This window comes from Manacus candei, unplaced genomic scaffold (assembly GCF_025592945.1).
Source record: "Manacus candei isolate 608988 ecotype Guabito, Panama unplaced genomic scaffold, ASM2559294v1 h1tg000065l, whole genome shotgun sequence".
In the NCBI taxonomy this organism is placed as follows: Eukaryota; Metazoa; Chordata; class Aves; order Passeriformes; family Pipridae; genus Manacus; species Manacus candei.
Window position 1 is genome coordinate 467,553 of NW_026138113.1, and position 18,727 is coordinate 486,279.

The 18,727-nt window shown below is 50.4% G+C and overlaps 1 protein-coding gene across 1 annotated transcript in view; it reads left to right on the plus strand.

Annotated features, from left to right (window-relative positions):
* Positions 1-8,093: 8,093 nt before the first annotated feature.
* Positions 8,094-18,727, plus strand: part of JPH3 (junctophilin 3) — a 54,695-nt gene continuing 44,061 nt past the window's right edge. The window contains exon 1 of the mRNA XM_051805725.1: positions 8,094-9,095. Within this exon, the coding sequence (XP_051661685.1) occupies positions 8,714-9,095 (382 nt within the window). The 5' untranslated portion in view covers positions 8,094-8,713. The remainder of the gene's footprint in view (positions 9,096-18,727) is intronic.

Genomic DNA, 18,727 nt, shown 5'->3' on the forward strand with positions numbered 1-18,727 from the left:
ATGGTCTTTAGGTCCCTTCCAACCCAAACCATTCTGGAATTCTATTCTGTGATCCATTTACCAGATTATCTAAACCTGCAGCAGTATGTGTTTTCTCCCAGCCCAAAAGCCAAATGACCTGAATTACCTGCTCATCTTTCCCTGCCTTTACTGCAAAACACCTCGTGAACACCCCTGCCCTCTTTGCATCTGCTTCCCCTTGTTTGTCCCTTCCACCTGATTCCAGCCCTATTCCTTCACTCCTGAAAGCTCATGGAATATCCATGCTTGGAGGAGCTCTCTGCCTCCCTGTGGTTCCCACACTCCCCAGCTCCTTCCTCCAGGCTGCCTGATGGGTACTGGGGAAAATCCAGGCCTGGGGGAAAAGATCCACCTGCCCACAAGGAAAAAAGCATCATAACACCTTTCAGGCTCCCAGCACTGCGAGTCTTCCCTCCCATGTGCTCAGTTGATCAGGATCAGCTTCTTTGCTGCTGTTTTTGTGCCTCTTGATTTCCACATGGAAACTGGCTCTATTTTTACCCGGCTAAAGCTGATTAGATTTGCAGTAATTGGCAGGATAAACAGACACGTCCTGTATGCAGCAGGTTAATGCGATACAGTCAGTGACCACTAAATGCACTCAGCCCATGCCCAGCACAGAGAAGACAATCAAGGTAATTTATTGTACACATGCCTGTAACATGCCCATTAGCCAGCTCTGTCCTTCCTCTCTCTGCAAACCCATTTCCCCTCTGAGGGTTTCTGCACAATGCCAAGCATTTCATCCTTTTCTCCTCAGCTCTTCACAAACCCGCATTAAACCCAAGGACACGCAGGAGTTTCTCTTTCTGGTTAACCCAGGTCTTGACTTTTGTTGACCTGTGAGATTATGAGCATTGAAGCTGCCACATATTAAAAAAGAAAAATGCTACTTACAACTCGAAGGCTGACCTCCTCCAAGGAATGTAATTTCCCACCATTTCAATCACTTTCATAAGTTACAATCTACGGGAAGATCAGCAGCAGTTCTGCTGCCACCATATCATTCTGCTCTTTAATTGGTTTTGGGGGTAATTTAGCTAGAGATCAAGTAGAGAAGAGAAAACTTGGGGACATCAGGTGATGGTACACTCCTGGAATTCAATTAACTGGGGGAAGGAATGAGCAGGAAACAAAAATGAAAATCATTCCTGTTTCCAAAGCTGCATATTTAGATCCAATGCTGTGAGACCTCAGGAATACTCTGGTGGTTGTGCTTCGTGGTGGCTGCAGCACCTGCTTAATCCAGGAGAGACACTGAAGGTGAGCAATCCTCAAAAAGGGAGGGAGGTGCCTGTTTGTTTAAAAACATCTGTATCAAGCTTGCTCCCATCCCAGAGGGCTTCTCATCCCTCCAGCTGCTGCAGGATCCCACAGCAGCCCCTGATTCCTTCCCCTGCTGCCAGAGATGTGTTTCTTAGAGAGTCCCATTGTGCAGAGCTCTAAGCTGGTGATAGAGAATAAAACTCTCCTCTTCCTTCATTCCAGATTGCTCTGAAACCCTGCATTTACCTCCATGCTGGTGCCACAGACAGGATATTCAGACCACCTCAGTCACAGATTGGGTTGTCCAACCCAATCCCAGAATGGTTTGAGTTGGAGGGGACCTTAAATATCTTCTAGTTCCAACCCCCTGCTGTGGGCAGGGACACCCTCCACTAGCCCAGGTTGCTCTGAGCCCTGTCCACCCTCTTGGACACTCCCAGGGATGGGACAGCCACAGCTTCTCTGGGCAGCCTGTGCCAGGACCTCACCACCCTCACAGGGAAGAATTTCTTCCTAATATCCAGTCTAAATCTCTCCTCTTTTAGTTCAAAACCGTTCTCCCTTGTCCTATCCCCACTATGGACGTGCACTTGCTCACTGCTCACTCCCTGTGTACAGCTGTATTTTGAGCCCTCTCAGTTATGCAGTTTTAATCTTTTTAATGCAAGCCCTGTTGATTTTGTAATTTTTTCTGATCAATCCAAGGCAGGGACCAAGCCAAGGGCTGTGTGGAAGGCTGAGGACATTCCATTGGCATGAGTATCTCTGCCTCACACCATCATCATCCCATCGGTGAAAGGCAGGAGCTCCCCACTGCCTGTATCCCTCAAACTCCTGTTTGCCACCCATTGCACCACCCTATTTAATTACCATTTTTTGGCATCACACCACCCTCTTTTAATCATCCAGTTCAGTGCTTGTGGTTCCATTAATTGTCTAAGATCCTTTCCATCCTTAAACACTTAAAATCAGCGGTGTCCTGGTCGCTCCTTGGAGTGTGGGTGCGGCGCTGGCTTTTTCACAGTCCTCCAGGACTTCCAATGGCTGTTCCAAGACCTATTGAAAACCACCATTAACTATCCAGACAGCTCCTTGGCCACCTCCTTTACAACTCTCACAGGTTATTCGGATCTGCTGGTTTAAAAATACTGAGCTCCATCAGCTGGATGCTCCTGGGCACTCCTGGAAAGTATGTCATTAGAATGTCTTTTTTCCCACCAAATACCAGGACAAAACCCTCGCTGAGCATTTCTGCCTTTTCTGTGTTATTGATAAATCTTCAATTTCTGGGTAGTATCACCCTCCTGCTAATGCAAAGCTCCTTTTCTTGAAAATCTTGGAAAATATCCTTCTGCCTTTAATTTCTCCAACTTCTGCAGTCTATTAATTACAACCAGTTTCCCTTTTCTTCTTTTTGTGTGTTTATATTTTGTGTGTTAGTTTTGGCGTCTCTTTCACTTCCTTTCCAAGTAGTGTTGGTTATTTTAACAAAGATTTCTGTCTGTGTTGCTGCTTTTTGGGTAAAATATTCTGAAAGGCTTCTCCCTTTTCAACACATTTTTCATTTTAAGTCCTTCTCCAAATTGATCTGACTCGTAATTATTTTCTGATACAGGAAACAAGACCTTTTAAAGTGGCAAGTAAATATATATATTTATATTTATTTATATATATATTACTGCTTTGAGCTTTACTTCATTTGCACATAACAAATGCAATCAATCCATGATGGCCTGTGCCTGGCACAGTAAGAAATCCATCTTCACCTCCAGAGTGAGGATGAATGTGGAATTCCCTCATGTTGGAGGCAATATTTTTTTGCGTTAGGAAATTATCTTTTTTATTTCCCCCTGAAATTCTGAGGATATTTTAATACTGGCAGCTCAGGACCTCCAGCATCCATCACTCACTCTGCATTCCCTAGTGATCCCAAGGTTTTTATTAGATATTATGGATGTGGCTGCTTAAAGAAGCAGAGTGTGTCGAGTCCCTGCTGCTGAGTGGCAGTCTGCTGCAGACCCTTCTTGCCTTATGCTTTATTTCCTGGGATATTGATCCAGAAACCCTCTGGATCATTTATTTCCATGTTGCTAATGACTCAGACAGTGCTTGGGAGAACGAGATAATCTGCTCCCAAGCCAGTCCCAGTAGGATGCCAGTCAGGACTGGCAGATCAAGACCTCCAAGCACGAGTGGAAATCAAATGGAGAGAGTGGTTATAAACACAGGGCTGCAGTATTCCAGTCAGGAAAAATCTCTGTCACCCCACAGCATTTGGAGTGGAATTGTGGTGTGTATTTAATGGTTGGACTCTTGGATCTTAGAGGTGCATGGAGAGGGACTTTTTGCAAGAGAATGGAGTGACAGGATAAGGGAGGAATGGCTTCCCACTGAAGGACAGCATGTAGATTGGATAGTAGGAAGAAATTCTTCCCTGTGAGAGTGGTGAGGCCCTGGCACAGGTTGCCCAGAGAAGCTGTGGCCACCTTGTCCCTGGAGGTGTCCAAGGCCAGGCTGGATGGGACTTGGAGCAACCTGGTCTAGTGGAAGGTGTCCCTGCCCATGGCAGGGGGTGATCTTTCAGGTCCCTTCCAACCCAAACCACTCTAGGATTCTATTCAGCAATTCTACCTCGTTCCAGTGCTTTTTGTTGCTGCATTTACTTTTCTTTGCATTCTGTCATTTCCTAATTGTATGTTTTTTGGAGCAAGTGTGGACAGGTGCCATCATTCCTCCTCCTTTCCTTTACCAGCCTGACACGTTCCTGGCTTGGCTGGCCATGGTATCCCCAGGAGCTTTTCCCTTTACTCCCTTTGGAGCTCTACAACCCCACCATGGATGGCCTCACCCTTGGAAAACACAAATCTGCCTACACCACCTGAACAACCTGGTATTGAATTCCACACTTAGCTGCCTTTCCCCCTTCTTTCCCTGGGAAACAGGGGTAATGTTTTTAAGACCACTTGGATCTGCTTCCCCTTCAGCATCACTTGGACATCCCCAGGAGCTGCTGGCAGTTTGGGAGGACCTTCAAAACACTGTTGCCAGTGCCAAAAACATCCTCCCCCATGTATGGTGGCCCACAAAGACGTCTTCAAATGTCCCCTCACAGCCAGGCTCAGGGAGGCCACCACACCATCCCTCCTCCTCCTCTCCCCCTCCTCTATTGTGCTTCACAGGATCAAATTCCCCCTCAAAAAAAAAGCTGCCTGCCTTCCTGGGATGCTGGAAATGTGTTTCTGGGCAGCTGGACTTTTGGAGATACATCCTGCTGCTCTCATGCTGAGGATGCAGCAGCAGCGTGGATTCTTCCAGCTAATCCCTTGCTCTGTGGCAGGTATTTTTCCTTCTTAAGCACAGCCAAACTTCCCAGCAGGATTTCTGTGAAGGCCAGGTCTCCCCAATGCCCTGCACTTGTCTTTCTGAACCATTTGGTACATCAAAACCAGTTGCCTGCCTTCATCCAAATCCTTCCCTGCATCCCCATCCCTCCCTGAGCTGCTCCTTGGGCTGGGCCCCTGTTCAGCTGGGATTGTGCACACCAGGTGGGATGGGACTGGAAATCTGTGCCTTTCCACCAGCTTTTTCTTCTGAAAGACACACCAGGAACAGGCAGGAACTAATTTTATTCTCTGTATTTTGCATCACTCCCTCTGCCCAATCCTCTTTTTTTCTTCCCCCATCCACGCTCAGTGACTTATCATAAGCTGATTTGCTCTTCATTGTATTTTTTCATCATTATTCTTTTATCCCAAACTTCGTCTCACTCATCCCCTCATCCACATCTGCATCAGGTATTTAAAGAAACAATTTGTCAGCCCTATCTAACGCTGCCTGTACCTTTTGGAGAAAAGTCTCTGGAATTAGGCAAATGTACTGGAGAAATCCAGCAGCCCAGTTAAAGACCCGACATGGCAGCATAACTGGAAGTAAACTTGGCACTCACCGGTGGCAGGAGCATCTTCCAAAGGGAAAAACCTGCTGGCATTCAGGGTGTGAAATCTAATCTGGAATTTCCTCTCAGCCTCCTGTACATCAGCAGCACCAAGGAAATATGAACTGGTCTGGAAAGGACTCCCCAGGGCAGCAAAAATTGCAGCTGACTGGGGCATGAGTTTTTATTTTAAACTAAATCCTGACCTTTGGATAAAGTCAGGGAAAATAAGGTTTATTTGGGGATAGACTTGGGGACACCAACGTGGCTGTGTCGTGGTTGGCCACCACTCCATGATCACCCTGGCATCTGTAATTGTCCATCCAGCCCCTTCATCTGGTGTTCCCACAGTCATAGAGTCATGGAATCATGGAATGGTTTGGGTTGGAAGGGACTTCAAAGTTCATTCGTTCCACCCACTGCCATGGGCAGGGACACCTTCCACCAGCCCAGGTTGCTCCAAGAGCCGTCCAACCTGGCCTTGGACACTTCCAATCTGCTTTGTTTGGCTTCCAAGATGGCTTTTAGTAATTTTTGGAGCCTCCTGAAGCCCATCTTAAACCCTTTAAGAACCAAAATGGCTCTTTCTGAGCAAACCCTCCACTCCAGCCACTGGACACCACTACAACCTTTGGACAAACCGCAAAACCTAAATCAGGTCATGAACAGAAGATGTAACACGTGGCTTCATTTTTAGTGTAGGACCTGCCCATTCATCAGACACAAAGGTGCTGTTTCCAAAATAACATTCATTTTAAAGCCATGCACCATCCTGATAACACTTGTCACTAATAGATCCCGTTCTCCTCTTCCCGAACAGATTATTAGGAATTTCTTTTTCACCAGGTACTATTAAACATGGTGTTATTTTAAACACTTCTTTTATGAGGAGCAGCATCCCATGTTGGTCAGAGGGGTATCACACCTTGGTGCCTGCACAGCTGTTTGCCTCTGATCCCTACATCCCATGAAATCCCCCCAAAGGAATAGCTGGCCAATAATTAGTGGGCTAATTACCATGTAAAATGACTGTAACTGTCTAAAACTACTGAGAAAGCAACAGAAGGGGACTGGAATTTCTTTTTTTCCCTGCCAAAATTTTTATATGTGTTTAAGCAACTTCAGTTATAGTGTTTTTCTTGGAAAGTTTGGGGGTTTCCACCCAAATTCTCCTTCCATGAAAAAAAAAAAGGGAGTTTGCTGTTGTCAAAAAATGCAGTACCTGAAGTGCAGGATTTTTAGGGAAGAAAACAACAACGACCCCACAATGTATAATGAGTACAGCTCCTGCCATTCAGAAAGGACTCAGCGTAGTTTGAAAAGCCATTTTCAACTGGAAAAAAATGCTTCAGTGGGAAAATTTCCACCCACTCTGGTTGCATCTTTTCCCTCCAGCTCCAAGAGAGAGGAAGGTTTTCTTCCAGAGGAGGGTGGTGATGTGTTTCCATGGATGGACAAGAACATGCATCGATAGAGAAAAAAAAACAACTGAGTGGGAAGACACAGCCTGAAATTTCCTCCTGGGTGGGCAACGTGGCAGGGACTGAGCACAACAAGCCCTTCCAGGGGGGATGCACAGCCTAAATCCCGTGGGTTTCCATTGTATGGTTTATTTTTTGTCTTGGAGTCCTGACCGAGCTGGGTCTGGAATCCAAGTCTTGGCTCAAAACGAGCGCTTCAGTAACACTGGTGGAGATGGCAGGATGCAAATCTGAGCCGGTGTGTGATTTTTGGGAAGAGCTGTGTTTTCATACATCACCCAGATTTTGCTTTATAAGCACTTGTGAGCATCTTTTTAATTATTCTCAAAACAGAGCTCCCCCTTTAATATTTGTGTACTAATACAGGGGTGTATTAACACAAACAGATAGGTGTGTCAGGCACAGGGACCTGCACAGACACCCCGATGCTGCAAATATTGGGCACGTTTAGAGCCGAGGGGATGCACCACCGGACCAGGACCCCGCGAAACGCCACTGCCTGGGGAGGATTCCACATCTCCAGCGATCCCAGGGAAAAAAAATAAATATCTGCAGACCAGACCGGTGAGGGCCTCCCGGTGGACTGGGAGGACCCCGCTGGGATGCTGTGTTGGAGGGAGGGGACCAAGGTGCGCCGCAGCCCCGCTGGATGGGGATAGAGCCCAGACCGCTGCCATAAATCCCGAGCGCTGCCACCCCCCCGGAGCGACAGCACGGCCTTTTCATGAATAAATAATCCGTGTTGCAGTTGCGGTGTGCCGGACCTGGCTCGGAGCAGAGTCTGCCCGGAGACCTGGCGGTGGCGGAACGAGGCGTTTGGCCCTTTCCCGGTGTCCACCCACCCACCCACCCACCTGCCAGCGGGGCCCCCCGGCTCTGGCGGGGGATGTCGGCCCCTCGTCGCACCCGAGGAGCAGCGGGAGAGAGGCGGGAGCGGGGCAGGGGAGAGACGAAGGGATAAAAAAAAAAAATCCAGGAGCATCCCGCGAGTCTGCGGGGGGCTAGGGCCCTGCTGGGGTGGGAGGCGAAGGCGACGCAGTTCCTGTCTCTTTAAATCCACTCTGAGCCCGGCGCCGGGAGCTGAGGCAGAGCAGAAAGCCCAGGATCCTGCTCATTAATAAGCGGGATTTATCCCCGTAGGGAGCCGGGAAGGAGCGGTGGGGGGAGGCCGCGGGGCGAGCCGAGGCCCCTTTGCAACCCCGCAGCCCCTCGCCCGGCATCCAGCCTCACCGCGAGCATCCTCCGGCCGGGATGCGGGATCCGCCGGGCGCGGCGAGCGGGTCCCCCCGGGAGTGAGGTTTGCGGCGGGGGAGCGGCGCGGGGGAGGCGGCCGGGGGAGGGTGTGCGGGGCGCGGGGCGTGCGCGGTGCGGGAGCGGCCGGGGAGCCGTGCGGGAGGGCGGCGGAGGAGGCACCGCATTGCTGCTGCTGCTGCTGCCGCTGCCGAGCCCCGCGATGCCGCCGCGCCCGCCGCTGCCCCCGGCCCTGCGCCCCAGCCAGCCCGGCCGGCGGCGGGGGGCTCCGTGGGGGCTCTGAGCATCCCCCCCCTCCAGGGCTGCCCAGCGCTCGCTTTTTTCCCTTTTTTTTTTTTTTTTTTTTTTTTTTATTCCCTTCTCTTGGCATTTGGCCTCTTTTTTTTTTTTTTCTTTCCTCCTTTTCCCCCACCCCCGTTCCCTGCCTTGGATGGTTTTTAGGTGGAGTCGTTTGCACCAAAACCCAATAGCTGCTGCTGTTCTTGCTGCTATTTTTTTTTTTTTTTTAATGATCCTGTTTCCACAGCAGGGGAAGAGAGAACTGATCCTCAACATACTCCCAGAGAATGAATAATCACAAGAAACTGGCTTAAGCAGCTCCCTGGATCTGGTGCATGATTTCGATTGAGTTTGATTTGGTTTAATTTTTTTATTTTTGTTTATATTTTTTTCCCCAAGTCATCGTTCGTGTTTTATTTTCTGCATTTCTTCCTATTTTTTTTTTTCACCTTTTGGGAGATTTGCAAACCGAATTACATGCATGTCCAGTGGGGGAAGGTTTAATTTTGACGATGGAGGGTCGTACTGTGGAGGCTGGGAGGACGGAAAGGCTCATGGCCATGGAATCTGTACCGGCCCGAAGGGTCAAGGTGAATATTCGGGCTCCTGGAGTCACGGCTTTGAGGTGCTGGGGGTCTACACTTGGCCCAGTGGCAACACTTACCAGGGCACCTGGGCGCAGGGCAAGCGCCATGGCATTGGCATGGAGAGCAAAGGGAAGTGGGTGTACAAAGGAGAGTGGACCCATGGATTTAAGGGACGGTACGGGGTCCGAGAATGCACTGGAAACGGGGCCAAGTATGAAGGCACCTGGAGCAATGGATTACAGGATGGCTACGGGACAGAGACCTACTCGGATGGAGGTAGGTGCCCATTGATCCCTTCCTGGGGTGGTGATGGGGTACAAACCTCCAAACAGGGACCCTGGGTTTAGGTTGGAGTCCGTGAGTTTGCAACCTGCTGGCTTGGAGCGAGGGATGCTCCCACCCCGCAGGAAACGAGGAACCAGCCCAGCGTGGCACCAGCCCAACTCTTTGCCACAGGTAGCCCCATATGTCCAGCGGGTCTCTGGGCACCAGGTCCTCCCCCCTTCCTGTCCTCAACCTAGATTTTGGGGAGGGGAATTGGCTGTGCTGGTGGAGGGACGCCCAGCTCTGGCCCAGAGGGGTCAGAGGATGGGGTGGGCCAAACCATGGAGAGACAACCCAAGTTGCACATGGCAGTTCTGACTGCACCACTGGAACCTGTAGGATTTGCATGGATACAACGCAGGGAAGGATGGAGGCGAACTGTGTCTGGGGGATCCAGGGCAGATGGGGGCAGCTCTAGTGCTGCCACTGCTTCCAACGAGGGGCCTGGGTGTTTGCACGTCCCCCAGCCCCTCCAAAGGCAGCCCCACACTTAATAATACCAGGGAAAAGACTTTAATTCAGACAAGAGTCTTACATTCCTAGTTTACGGCTTAATGCTTAGTGTAGGGGCTCAGAGGGATCACCAGAGCTATTCTCTGCCGTCAACACGGCTTAACGAGATGCTGAGGGGAAACTGGGATTAGATAAAAAACAAGAAAACCCAATTGGAGTGATCAAACCCAAAAAAATTGCTGGACTAACAAGCTTTAAGGCTGAACTGGGAGAAACAGCTGGTGCTGTGCTGTAAGTGGCTGTATCATCCTCTCTCATGGTTTGTGGCTACTTCCATCGGAATTGCCTCCATAATCCAAGGCAGGCCTACCTGCCGGCAGCCAGAGGCACCCGGCACCACTGCCCCCTTGTTTTCCTGGGAATCGTGGCCATCCAAAGCAGGCTCATCGATTATTTTTAAGATGTTTTGGTTTTCCATACTGCTACGTTGAGGAAATTGCAGTCTCGGTGAGCTCCATCACAGCCCTCCCTGAAAGGTGCTGCAAGACCTTTCTCTGGAAAACCCAGTTTGCTGCCTTGTGGTTGTACAGGGAGGAGAGGTTAAACCTCACCTGCAGCTGCTTTTTCATGCTCTAGAAGGGAGAGGCGCAACCGTCTCCGGATTTTTAATGATAATTTTGTGCTGGTGGCTTTGTCCTAAAGGAAAATAGAGCTGCAACCTTTTGTTTCAGCTGCATGGAATGATGCTGGGGTCTGATCTGGAATCTAGAGGGTGTGTGTTTGGAAGCCATCAATAAATCCCAGCAGTCCTTCAGTTGAGGATAAAGCTTGGGCAGGGAATAATTGCAGTCTCCCACGTTCAAGGCGGTCAGGAGGGGATGTGGGGGGGTTTCTGCGTGCTCCCAACGTGGGTGCTGTCTCCTCCTGGCACCCAGCCCTTGCCTGGGAGGTTTGTGGGAGGACAAACAGAAGTCTGGACAAACTACAGGTCTCTGAGGGCTGGGTGTTGCAGGGCTGGCCCTGTCCTCGGCCACGCACGTGCCCCCACCCTGCTGCGCTCCCCATCCTCTACAGGGTAGTGTTTTTAGGGAGGAACATGGGGAGCATCCCACACTGGGGTGGCTAAGCAGCAATTTCAGTGTTTTCTGAGAACCTACCAGAAGGAAAGAGCTTTTTCTTCCATCTTGTCCGGCCAGCCCGCCTTCCCAGTGTTTGGGGACCAATATCATGTGTTTGTGATTTCAGGAGGAGGGAAGAGGATCAGTGTGGGGAAAGGGCACGGTGTCTGTGGCAAAATGGTCCCCATGGGACTCTCAAACCCTCTGAGGAGGAAGGGATGCTGTGCTGGGGAAATGCAAAGCAATGGGACCTGTGGACACCCCAGCAGGCTCTTCCACACCAGGTTCCCTCATCCCATTTGGGCCAGAACCCAGCTGGAATGTCACTTCCACCAACTCAACTCCAAGCACCGAGAAGCCATATCCCTTTCCTGGTCTCCTGGCTCCATTCTGGGTAGAAAACACCAAAGTTGGGTATCTCCAGCCTTTTGAGCACCAAACCTCACTGAACTTTGTGTGTTTGGGTCCCAGAGGCCGCTGAGTGCGGGAGCAGTGCTGGGTGGCACCAGGGAGGCAACTGTTGGGAAGGATGTTTCTCATTAATCTCTTCAAGTTATTACCTCCATCAAACTGAAGTATCCAAGAATCCTCGCCCCAGCATCTGTCACTTGCCACCCACAGATAAATATTCATCCCTTGCACATTATTTTTTTTTAGCTCCTCAGCCATGGCTGAGGGGCTGGGTCCCCAAATGCGCAGCGAGGCTCGGGAAGCGAGACGCCCCAGAATCCATGGATTCACTCCAATTTTACCATTCCCTCGCACAACAGTGGGTAAGGGCACATCTCCAGCGCTGTCTTGGGGAGCAATATTTTTGATGGGCACGTGTTGATGTGTTGGGTGGAGGGGATGGCTCGCAGTGGCCTGGGCCGCGTTGTCACCCCCCGTCCCCTGGGCGCCGTCCCCCGCCCCGCCGGCACTCGCACTGCCCCACACACCCCCAGGCAGCGCTTCCCCCAGGCACAGCTTGCAGCTCTCACACCTCCCACGCCACACGCCGGGCACACACACGCCTCTCCTCCCCACGCCACGCCGCCGCCTCGCCCCCCGCTCCCCTTCCCACACACACGTGGTCAGCCCCCAGCGCTCCCTGACCCCTGCACACGCCAGGGGAATGCAAACTCTGTTCCCTGAGCTGTGTGGATTCATGTCCATCAACACAGACCTATTGCAGAGCCCACGTAAGCAAACAGAGCCCTGCTGCTCTCCCAGAAGCCCACGCTTTGCCAAATCTCCCCGGCACGCCTGACCCACGGCCCCGCACCTGTGGCACTGTCCTGTTGTTCCCTGTACACACTCACCCCCTCGGACCTCCCCAAACCACAGCACTGCTGACATGTCCTTATCTTTTTGCCAAAAAATCCCTGCCACCTTCTGCCCCCTCCAGAAGCACCCTGATATTACATAAACCAGGCTCCCGAGGATTGCTTCAGTTGGATGCTGGAGTTGCACCGCTCGTTTGCTGGGTCTGATTCATCCCAGCTCCAGAGCGGGAGCAGGATTGCTCCCTTTCTTCGGGTGGAAGGGGCTGCATCCACCTGGATCAGCCTGGATCAGATGTGAGCTGGAGCTGCTCCCAGTAGCTCTGGTGGAACCTCTCAGGGGCAGAGGGTTAGAGACCCTCTTTCGAGCAGGTCTGGAGATCTGGAGACGTCTCAGTTGGTACTTTCTGTACCTCCTCGGACACTTTGGGAATGCTCAGTAATTTCACCCTGGGGACAGTTGGAGTTGTAGCTACAGGCTTCCCATGGGAATCCTCGGGCTCTGCGTTGGGTTTGGGTTTAGCTGCTGAAACCATGGTTGTGGAGGTGGATGAAGGAAGAAGCCCCAATTCAGCATTTTGCCCTTTCCATCCCTGCCAATGCTGTTTTTATCTTCCCTCCACCTCTTCCCAGAGGAGCAGCTGGGATCCAAGACTGGACAGGGGCTTGGGGAGGGGACCAGCCCCCTTCCAGGTGCTCGGTGCCCAGTAGCCCTGCTACCACCTCTCTCCCAGTCCGAATCTCACATGCTCCCCAAATCCTTGTTCCTCGGGAGGGCTACCCCGAAAGGGCCGGGTGGTCGCACCGTGGTGTTCATCTTGTGTAATGCTCTGTGCCCACTCACCTCAGTGAATCATCCCTTTGATAGGTGAGGGAAATATAATTAGTGTTTGCATTGTTAGCGCCGCCTGAGTAGGCAAGTGGGTTTTCTTGGCCCGGGCTGGGAAATTTTCCTGCGCTGGGGAGAGGGAAGGGGAGCAGTGGGAGCTACTGGGTGGGTCCCTCCCAGCCTGTCTCGCCCGGGCAGGAGCTGTGGTGGCTCCATGTCCCACTTTCCCACCCCTGCAGTGGCACCAGTGACACCTCTCTTAGCAGGTGCACCAGGAGCTACCAACCAAATGGCTTTGGGATAGTTGAGGAGGTGGAAAACATGAAACACTTTGCAAAAGCAGATCCCTTGCCAGCGTAAAGGGCTGCTCCGGGGGGATGAACTGGGAATGCTGCGTCTGGGAAGGGGCCACAGCCCCTCACCTGAGCTGAGATGTGGTTTGGGAGGAACCACCACCAGCCAGTGCTGCAGGGTTGGAACAAGATGATCTTTAAGGTCCCTTCCAACCCAAACCAATCTGGGATTCCATGATCCAGTGCCACCATGGCAGCGGTCTCATCCCTCTCACCATACCAGCGTTTTCCTGGGTTCCTGTGCAGGGAACCAGCAAGCAAGGGCAAATTTCCATAAGGATCTATTCATAGCACGGATGTCAGAATTACCTTAAAAGTACCAGCTCTTCTCTTGTTTTGCTGTCGGGAAGGAATTGTTGATGCACTTCAAATAGTGGGCAGAAACAAGCAAATACAAGTGTGCCCTGATCCTCGATCCCGGTTCCTGCAGGATCCAGACACAGCCACAGCTGGTCCTATCAACCCCCTCAGAACTTGAAAATTAATTAAAAAAAACTCAGAACTTTGTTGATGAAGCATCTGGCTGTCTAGATTTGGTACAGAAGCTGCCCACAGTGGTTCTAGGAGGGCAAATCCGGAGACATCAGGACCCGCCAAGCACAGAAAAATGAATCAAAATACTAAATGAAGATTCTGACCAGCCTCATTAAAAAGAAATGATATGAACTCATGGTAATTACTTATCTCACTGGAACATGCTGCTTAGTTTCAGGTACAGCTCAGGACAGAGGAAGAAGGATTTTGACCCCAGGGAAAAGTACATGAGATAGAAATTGCCAGACAGGCTTCAGACCCTCACTCCATCTTCCCAAGTATTTTATCCAGCACCAGGGGATGGTGAATGACCCCAACTTTGGGAACCCCCTCACACACCTTTCCCTGACCCATAAGAGAGGGGAACTTAAGTCCTGAAGCACAGTTTTCATATAATTTCACTGGGGTGGGTTTCTCATGGCTTTTCATGCAAATCTCAGGATATTTTCATGTGATTTGATATCCCATGGGGCTCCTCGTGGTTGGGTGACATCTGCTCCTGGAGCTGAACATTTTTTATTTTTTTTTTTTCCTTAGAAGCTCCAGCTTGTGGAATCATGTGATTTTGCAAGATTTTCAGCTTTGGTTTCGAAGCAAGGTTTCCACCCAGGCTATTGCAGAAAAGTCATTCTTACAGGCTTGGGAACCAGCAGCCGAGAGCTAAAAATGCCTCCTGTTTAAAAATGCCTCGATTTTAAAATGAACCTGATGAATTTTGAATGCTTTGAGTCAGGTAATGCTGACGTAGATGAATGAGCTGTATTAATGTAGGCATGACTTGAAGATAGAGGAGCTGGGCAGGATGAGGTTGGTGATGGTCTTTTAGGGGGGAGTGCTGTGGTTTAGCATCTGTCTTGTGAATTTTGGCAGTTGTTGCCTGTTTGGGGTCTGGTTTTAGCATTGATTGAAATCCTGACCAAGAAAGGATTTTTTGCAGGAGTTTGCAGTAGTTACAGGGGAGTCTTGATGCTAATTTACCATGCAAAAAGCTGTTTAATTTACAATTAAAGCATTTTTAACAAAAAAAAAAAAAAAGAAAAAAGGGGAACTTGGAGAAAACAAAACACTGGAATGGCAAGTGTTTATATTTTGATGTTGATACTGGATTTTAAAAGACAGATTCTGGCCTTTGAATCAAAAATCTCTAAAATTGCAATTGATACATGAGCATTCCCTTAGAACAGCCACTCCTTTCTCAATATTATTCCCTGAAGAGGTTCCCCTTACTCTCAGAGTACAGCAGAGCATCATGAATTTTCATGAATGAGTGAACAGCCAGAGCAAGGTCCCTTATTTTGCTGATTTTCACACCAAAATGATCACTGTAAAGGTATTATTTCCTGCTCAGGGCATCACTTTGGGTCTGCAAGGTATTTCCCTGGACTGAATAAGGGTTTGGAAGTGTCCAAGGCCAGGCTGGACAGGGCTTGGAGCAACCTGGTCTAGTGGAAGGTGTCCCTGCCCGTGGCAGGGGGTTGGAACGAGATGAGCTTTAAGGTCCTTCCAACCCAAACCATTCTGTAATTTGATGATTTATTTCACAGGAAATAAATAAACTCTGCTCTTGCCTTATCCCATCCTGTGCCATCCCTGGTGCAGCCTTCTGTCCTGATCCATGGGGATCTCAGCCTCATCCCATCCAGCTGAGCATCTCCCACACCTCGGGAGGGATGCAGCCCCCCAAACACAATGCTGGCACTCAGCACCTTTAGGGAGAGCTGGAGGATCAGCCCTTCCTCCTATGAGCTCTGCTGAGGAATGGGGTGAGATCTTGGAGTTTGCAGTAAGGATTAGAGCCCAGGAGGATTAAGGAAACAAGCATTAGCCTGATTTCGCTCTGCTCTGTGAGAGGAGCACATTAACCTTAATAAAGGTGCTGAGCAATATCTTAATGTGTTTTTCCTTCCTTGTGATCCTGATTTTCACCCCAGTCAGCGGCTGAATCCATAAGGATTCAGCTGCCCTGGGAAGAACTGTGGGCCCCGTGTCACCAGGGGAAGATGCTTCCTTGACTTTCCCTGTTTGGCAAACCCAGTGCTTCCCACTCCCAGGACAATTAGAAATGTCTTTCTTTAGTTCTTTCCTTTTAAAAGCTGTATTTTCCCTGACTTCAGGACCAGGTGTTTTAAGACAAATTACAACTGGCCTGAGAGGCATTCTGAACTCATCAGAATTAGTAATGCTGAGATTTGATTGTCAGTATAGTGATTTGAAGCCTTTCCCTGAATTCTGGCTGGAAAAGGCACTTACTAACAGGCTTGGGGAAGCAGGAGATGCACAAGCAATGAGAGAGAAGAGGGAGGGAATGCTCAGGACAGACTTGTGTTTTCCTGGAGAACAAACTGAGTTGTTCCCCCTTGAAGCAAATACCCAAAGACATGAATTTCCGTATGAAATTTTTCTGGAGTGGCTTCTCCTTAATATTATAAAGGCATGTATTCCTCACTGAGCAGTCCCTGTGGAAAATGGTTTAATTTCTGCAGCCAGAGTTATCTTCAGAGGTAGGACATCAGCTCTGGGGCCTTGCCCCATTCCCTACCCTGCTGTGGATGTGCTGTATGCTCTGCAAAGCCAGTCTGTGCCCTCAGCACAAGGCAAACACCTTGTTCTGTTGGAGCAGCTCATCCTGCACCTCTCTCTGTGCCTCAGTTTCCCACCTGTAAGTGCAAATTCCAGCAGTTTCTGCAATATTGTGATGCATGTTAGTGTTGGCCAGTGAGGGAAGAGACTTCATTCTGCTGGTTGAAAAGTACCTTTGGGGCAGGAATGATGGCAATGAGAATATAAAGGTCTCCCCACGTTTGGGATGGGGCTCATATCCCCCAGTTCTCACCACAGGTGAACCTGTGATTTTCAGGTGATTTTCCCTGTGGAGAACAGCTGAGCAATCCCTGTTCTGTGCTATTTCAGCCAGAGATACTTTATGTTGTTATTTGCATCCACAGAGGAGGAGGAGGCAGATTCCCTGGCTGAGGAGAGGGAGGCTGTATAAATCCATCTCCTCCCTGCAGCCCCCAGCTCTTGCTCCTGAAGAGGTTCTGGCTCTGCCAGGGCCAGCCCTGCTCCCACCCCTACCCACTTCCAGAGCCCTTTCCTACTGTGCATCATCCAAACCCACCTCCAGTGCTTGGTTCCTTTAGATGGTGGCTCCCTGCTTTTAAAGTACAAGCTGACTGTGCTGATATGAGCTGCAGGCTTGTAATACTTTATTATTTACTGAGCCCCAAAACAGATCGAATTCTACCCAGCACCCAGGCAGGAACACAGCAGCCCATGGCAACTCTGCACTCATCCTCTTCTCCTCTCCCTTCCCCTCCATCCCTCCATCCTCCCTCTGGGTGCCCAGACCTCTCTGTGCCCACCGTGTCTGTATGTACCCAGCATTAGCACTATGACTAACATCCATCACGTGTTCCTGCCTGCAGATTATATTTGCATACTCAAAAATCCATACTTTATTTCTTCCCCTGTGTAAGCAGTTACCAGAGCATATTTTTGGCAAATTAGCAGCCACAGCAGAAGCATCTGACTGTGTTTTTAGCATGGCTTGGTGATGGTCAGAGGCACGGAAAGCCTTGGCAGGGCTGGAGGGGGATAATTTGCCGTATCCATGCGGTGTTGCACATGGGAACCATCAGTGATTCCCACCTTTCATGGCGGGCAAAGCAGGTGGGAAGTCCCAGCCACCCATGTCATGCCTGTGTGGGATTTAGGTGAGCCTTTGGGGGATGAGACCAGCAGCTGGGGACAGGACAGGGAATGGAAGTCACCCAGCACAACAGCTTGTCCTGCTGCCAGGAGGGACAGGGCAGGAAGGATGGCTCCTGGGTTGTCATGGCAGAGAATGTCCCCACGTCCACACAGTGACCAGTGGGCCAAGGGAGGGGATTCTCCCTCTCTGCTCTGCTCTGGTGAGACCCCACCTGCAGTGCTGCCTCCAGCTCTGAGGTCCCCAATGTAAAAAGGATATGGAGCTGCTGGAGCAAATCCAGAGGAGGCCACAGAGATGCTCTGAGCCCCTCTTCCATGGAGATAGGCTGGGAGAGCTGGGGGTGTTCACCTGGAGAAGAAAAGGCTCCACCAGGGAGACCTTAGAGCCCCTTCCAGTGCCTAAAGGGGCTCCAAGAGAGCTGGAGAGGGACTTTGGACAAGGGCCTGGAGGGGCAGGACAAGGGGGAATGGCTTCCCACTGCCAGAGGGCAGGATTAGATCGGATGTTGGGAAGGAATTCTTCCCTGTGAGGGGGTGAGGCCCTGGCACAGGTTGCCCAGAGAAGCTGTGGCTGCCCCATCCCTGGAAGTGCTCAAGGCCAGGTTGGACGGGGCTTGGAGCAAGCTGGGATAGTGGAAGGTGTCCCTGCCCATGGCAGGGGATTGAACTGGATGAGATTTAAGGTCCCTTCCAGCCCAAACCATTCTGGGATTCTATGATCCTATCCTTGGGAGGACCCATACAGTTAGGTAGAACATTTGGGGGGCACATTTTTCCCAGTGATCCCCCTGGCTGTTGCACATCAGCCGGGGTGGTCAGTGAGGATATCCCCATCACATACCACCAGGACAGGCTAAGTGAGCATCCTCCAGTCCTCTCTTTTCTCCCATAGATCTCTCTGGCATAGGTGTTTTTGAGGTGTGAAACTTGATCTGTGTGTGAATCCTCCTGGGCCTTTCTGATATCGAGTAGCTGGAAAGGGATATCTGTAAAACTCACTCTTTTAGTCGGAATTCAAGAGCCCGGCCTAATTATTGCCATCGGACGTCTTTAATTAATATGCTGCAGAGGTCGGAGATAAGAGGGGGGCTGAGCATACCAGGAAGGATCCTTTGCAAGATAAACTAGCAATTTGTAAAACCCAATTACTTTGACTTGGTTTGGAAAAGTGGATGGGCACTCCGGACCTCTCGGATCTCCTTCCTGGATTTTGCTGAGCGGGGAAAGTGAACTGGGAGGTTTGGATTGCTGCTCTTGCCCAGCACAGTCACCACACCAGGAGGATCTGGCTGTACCTCAAGGATGGGACAGAAAACCTGTCCTT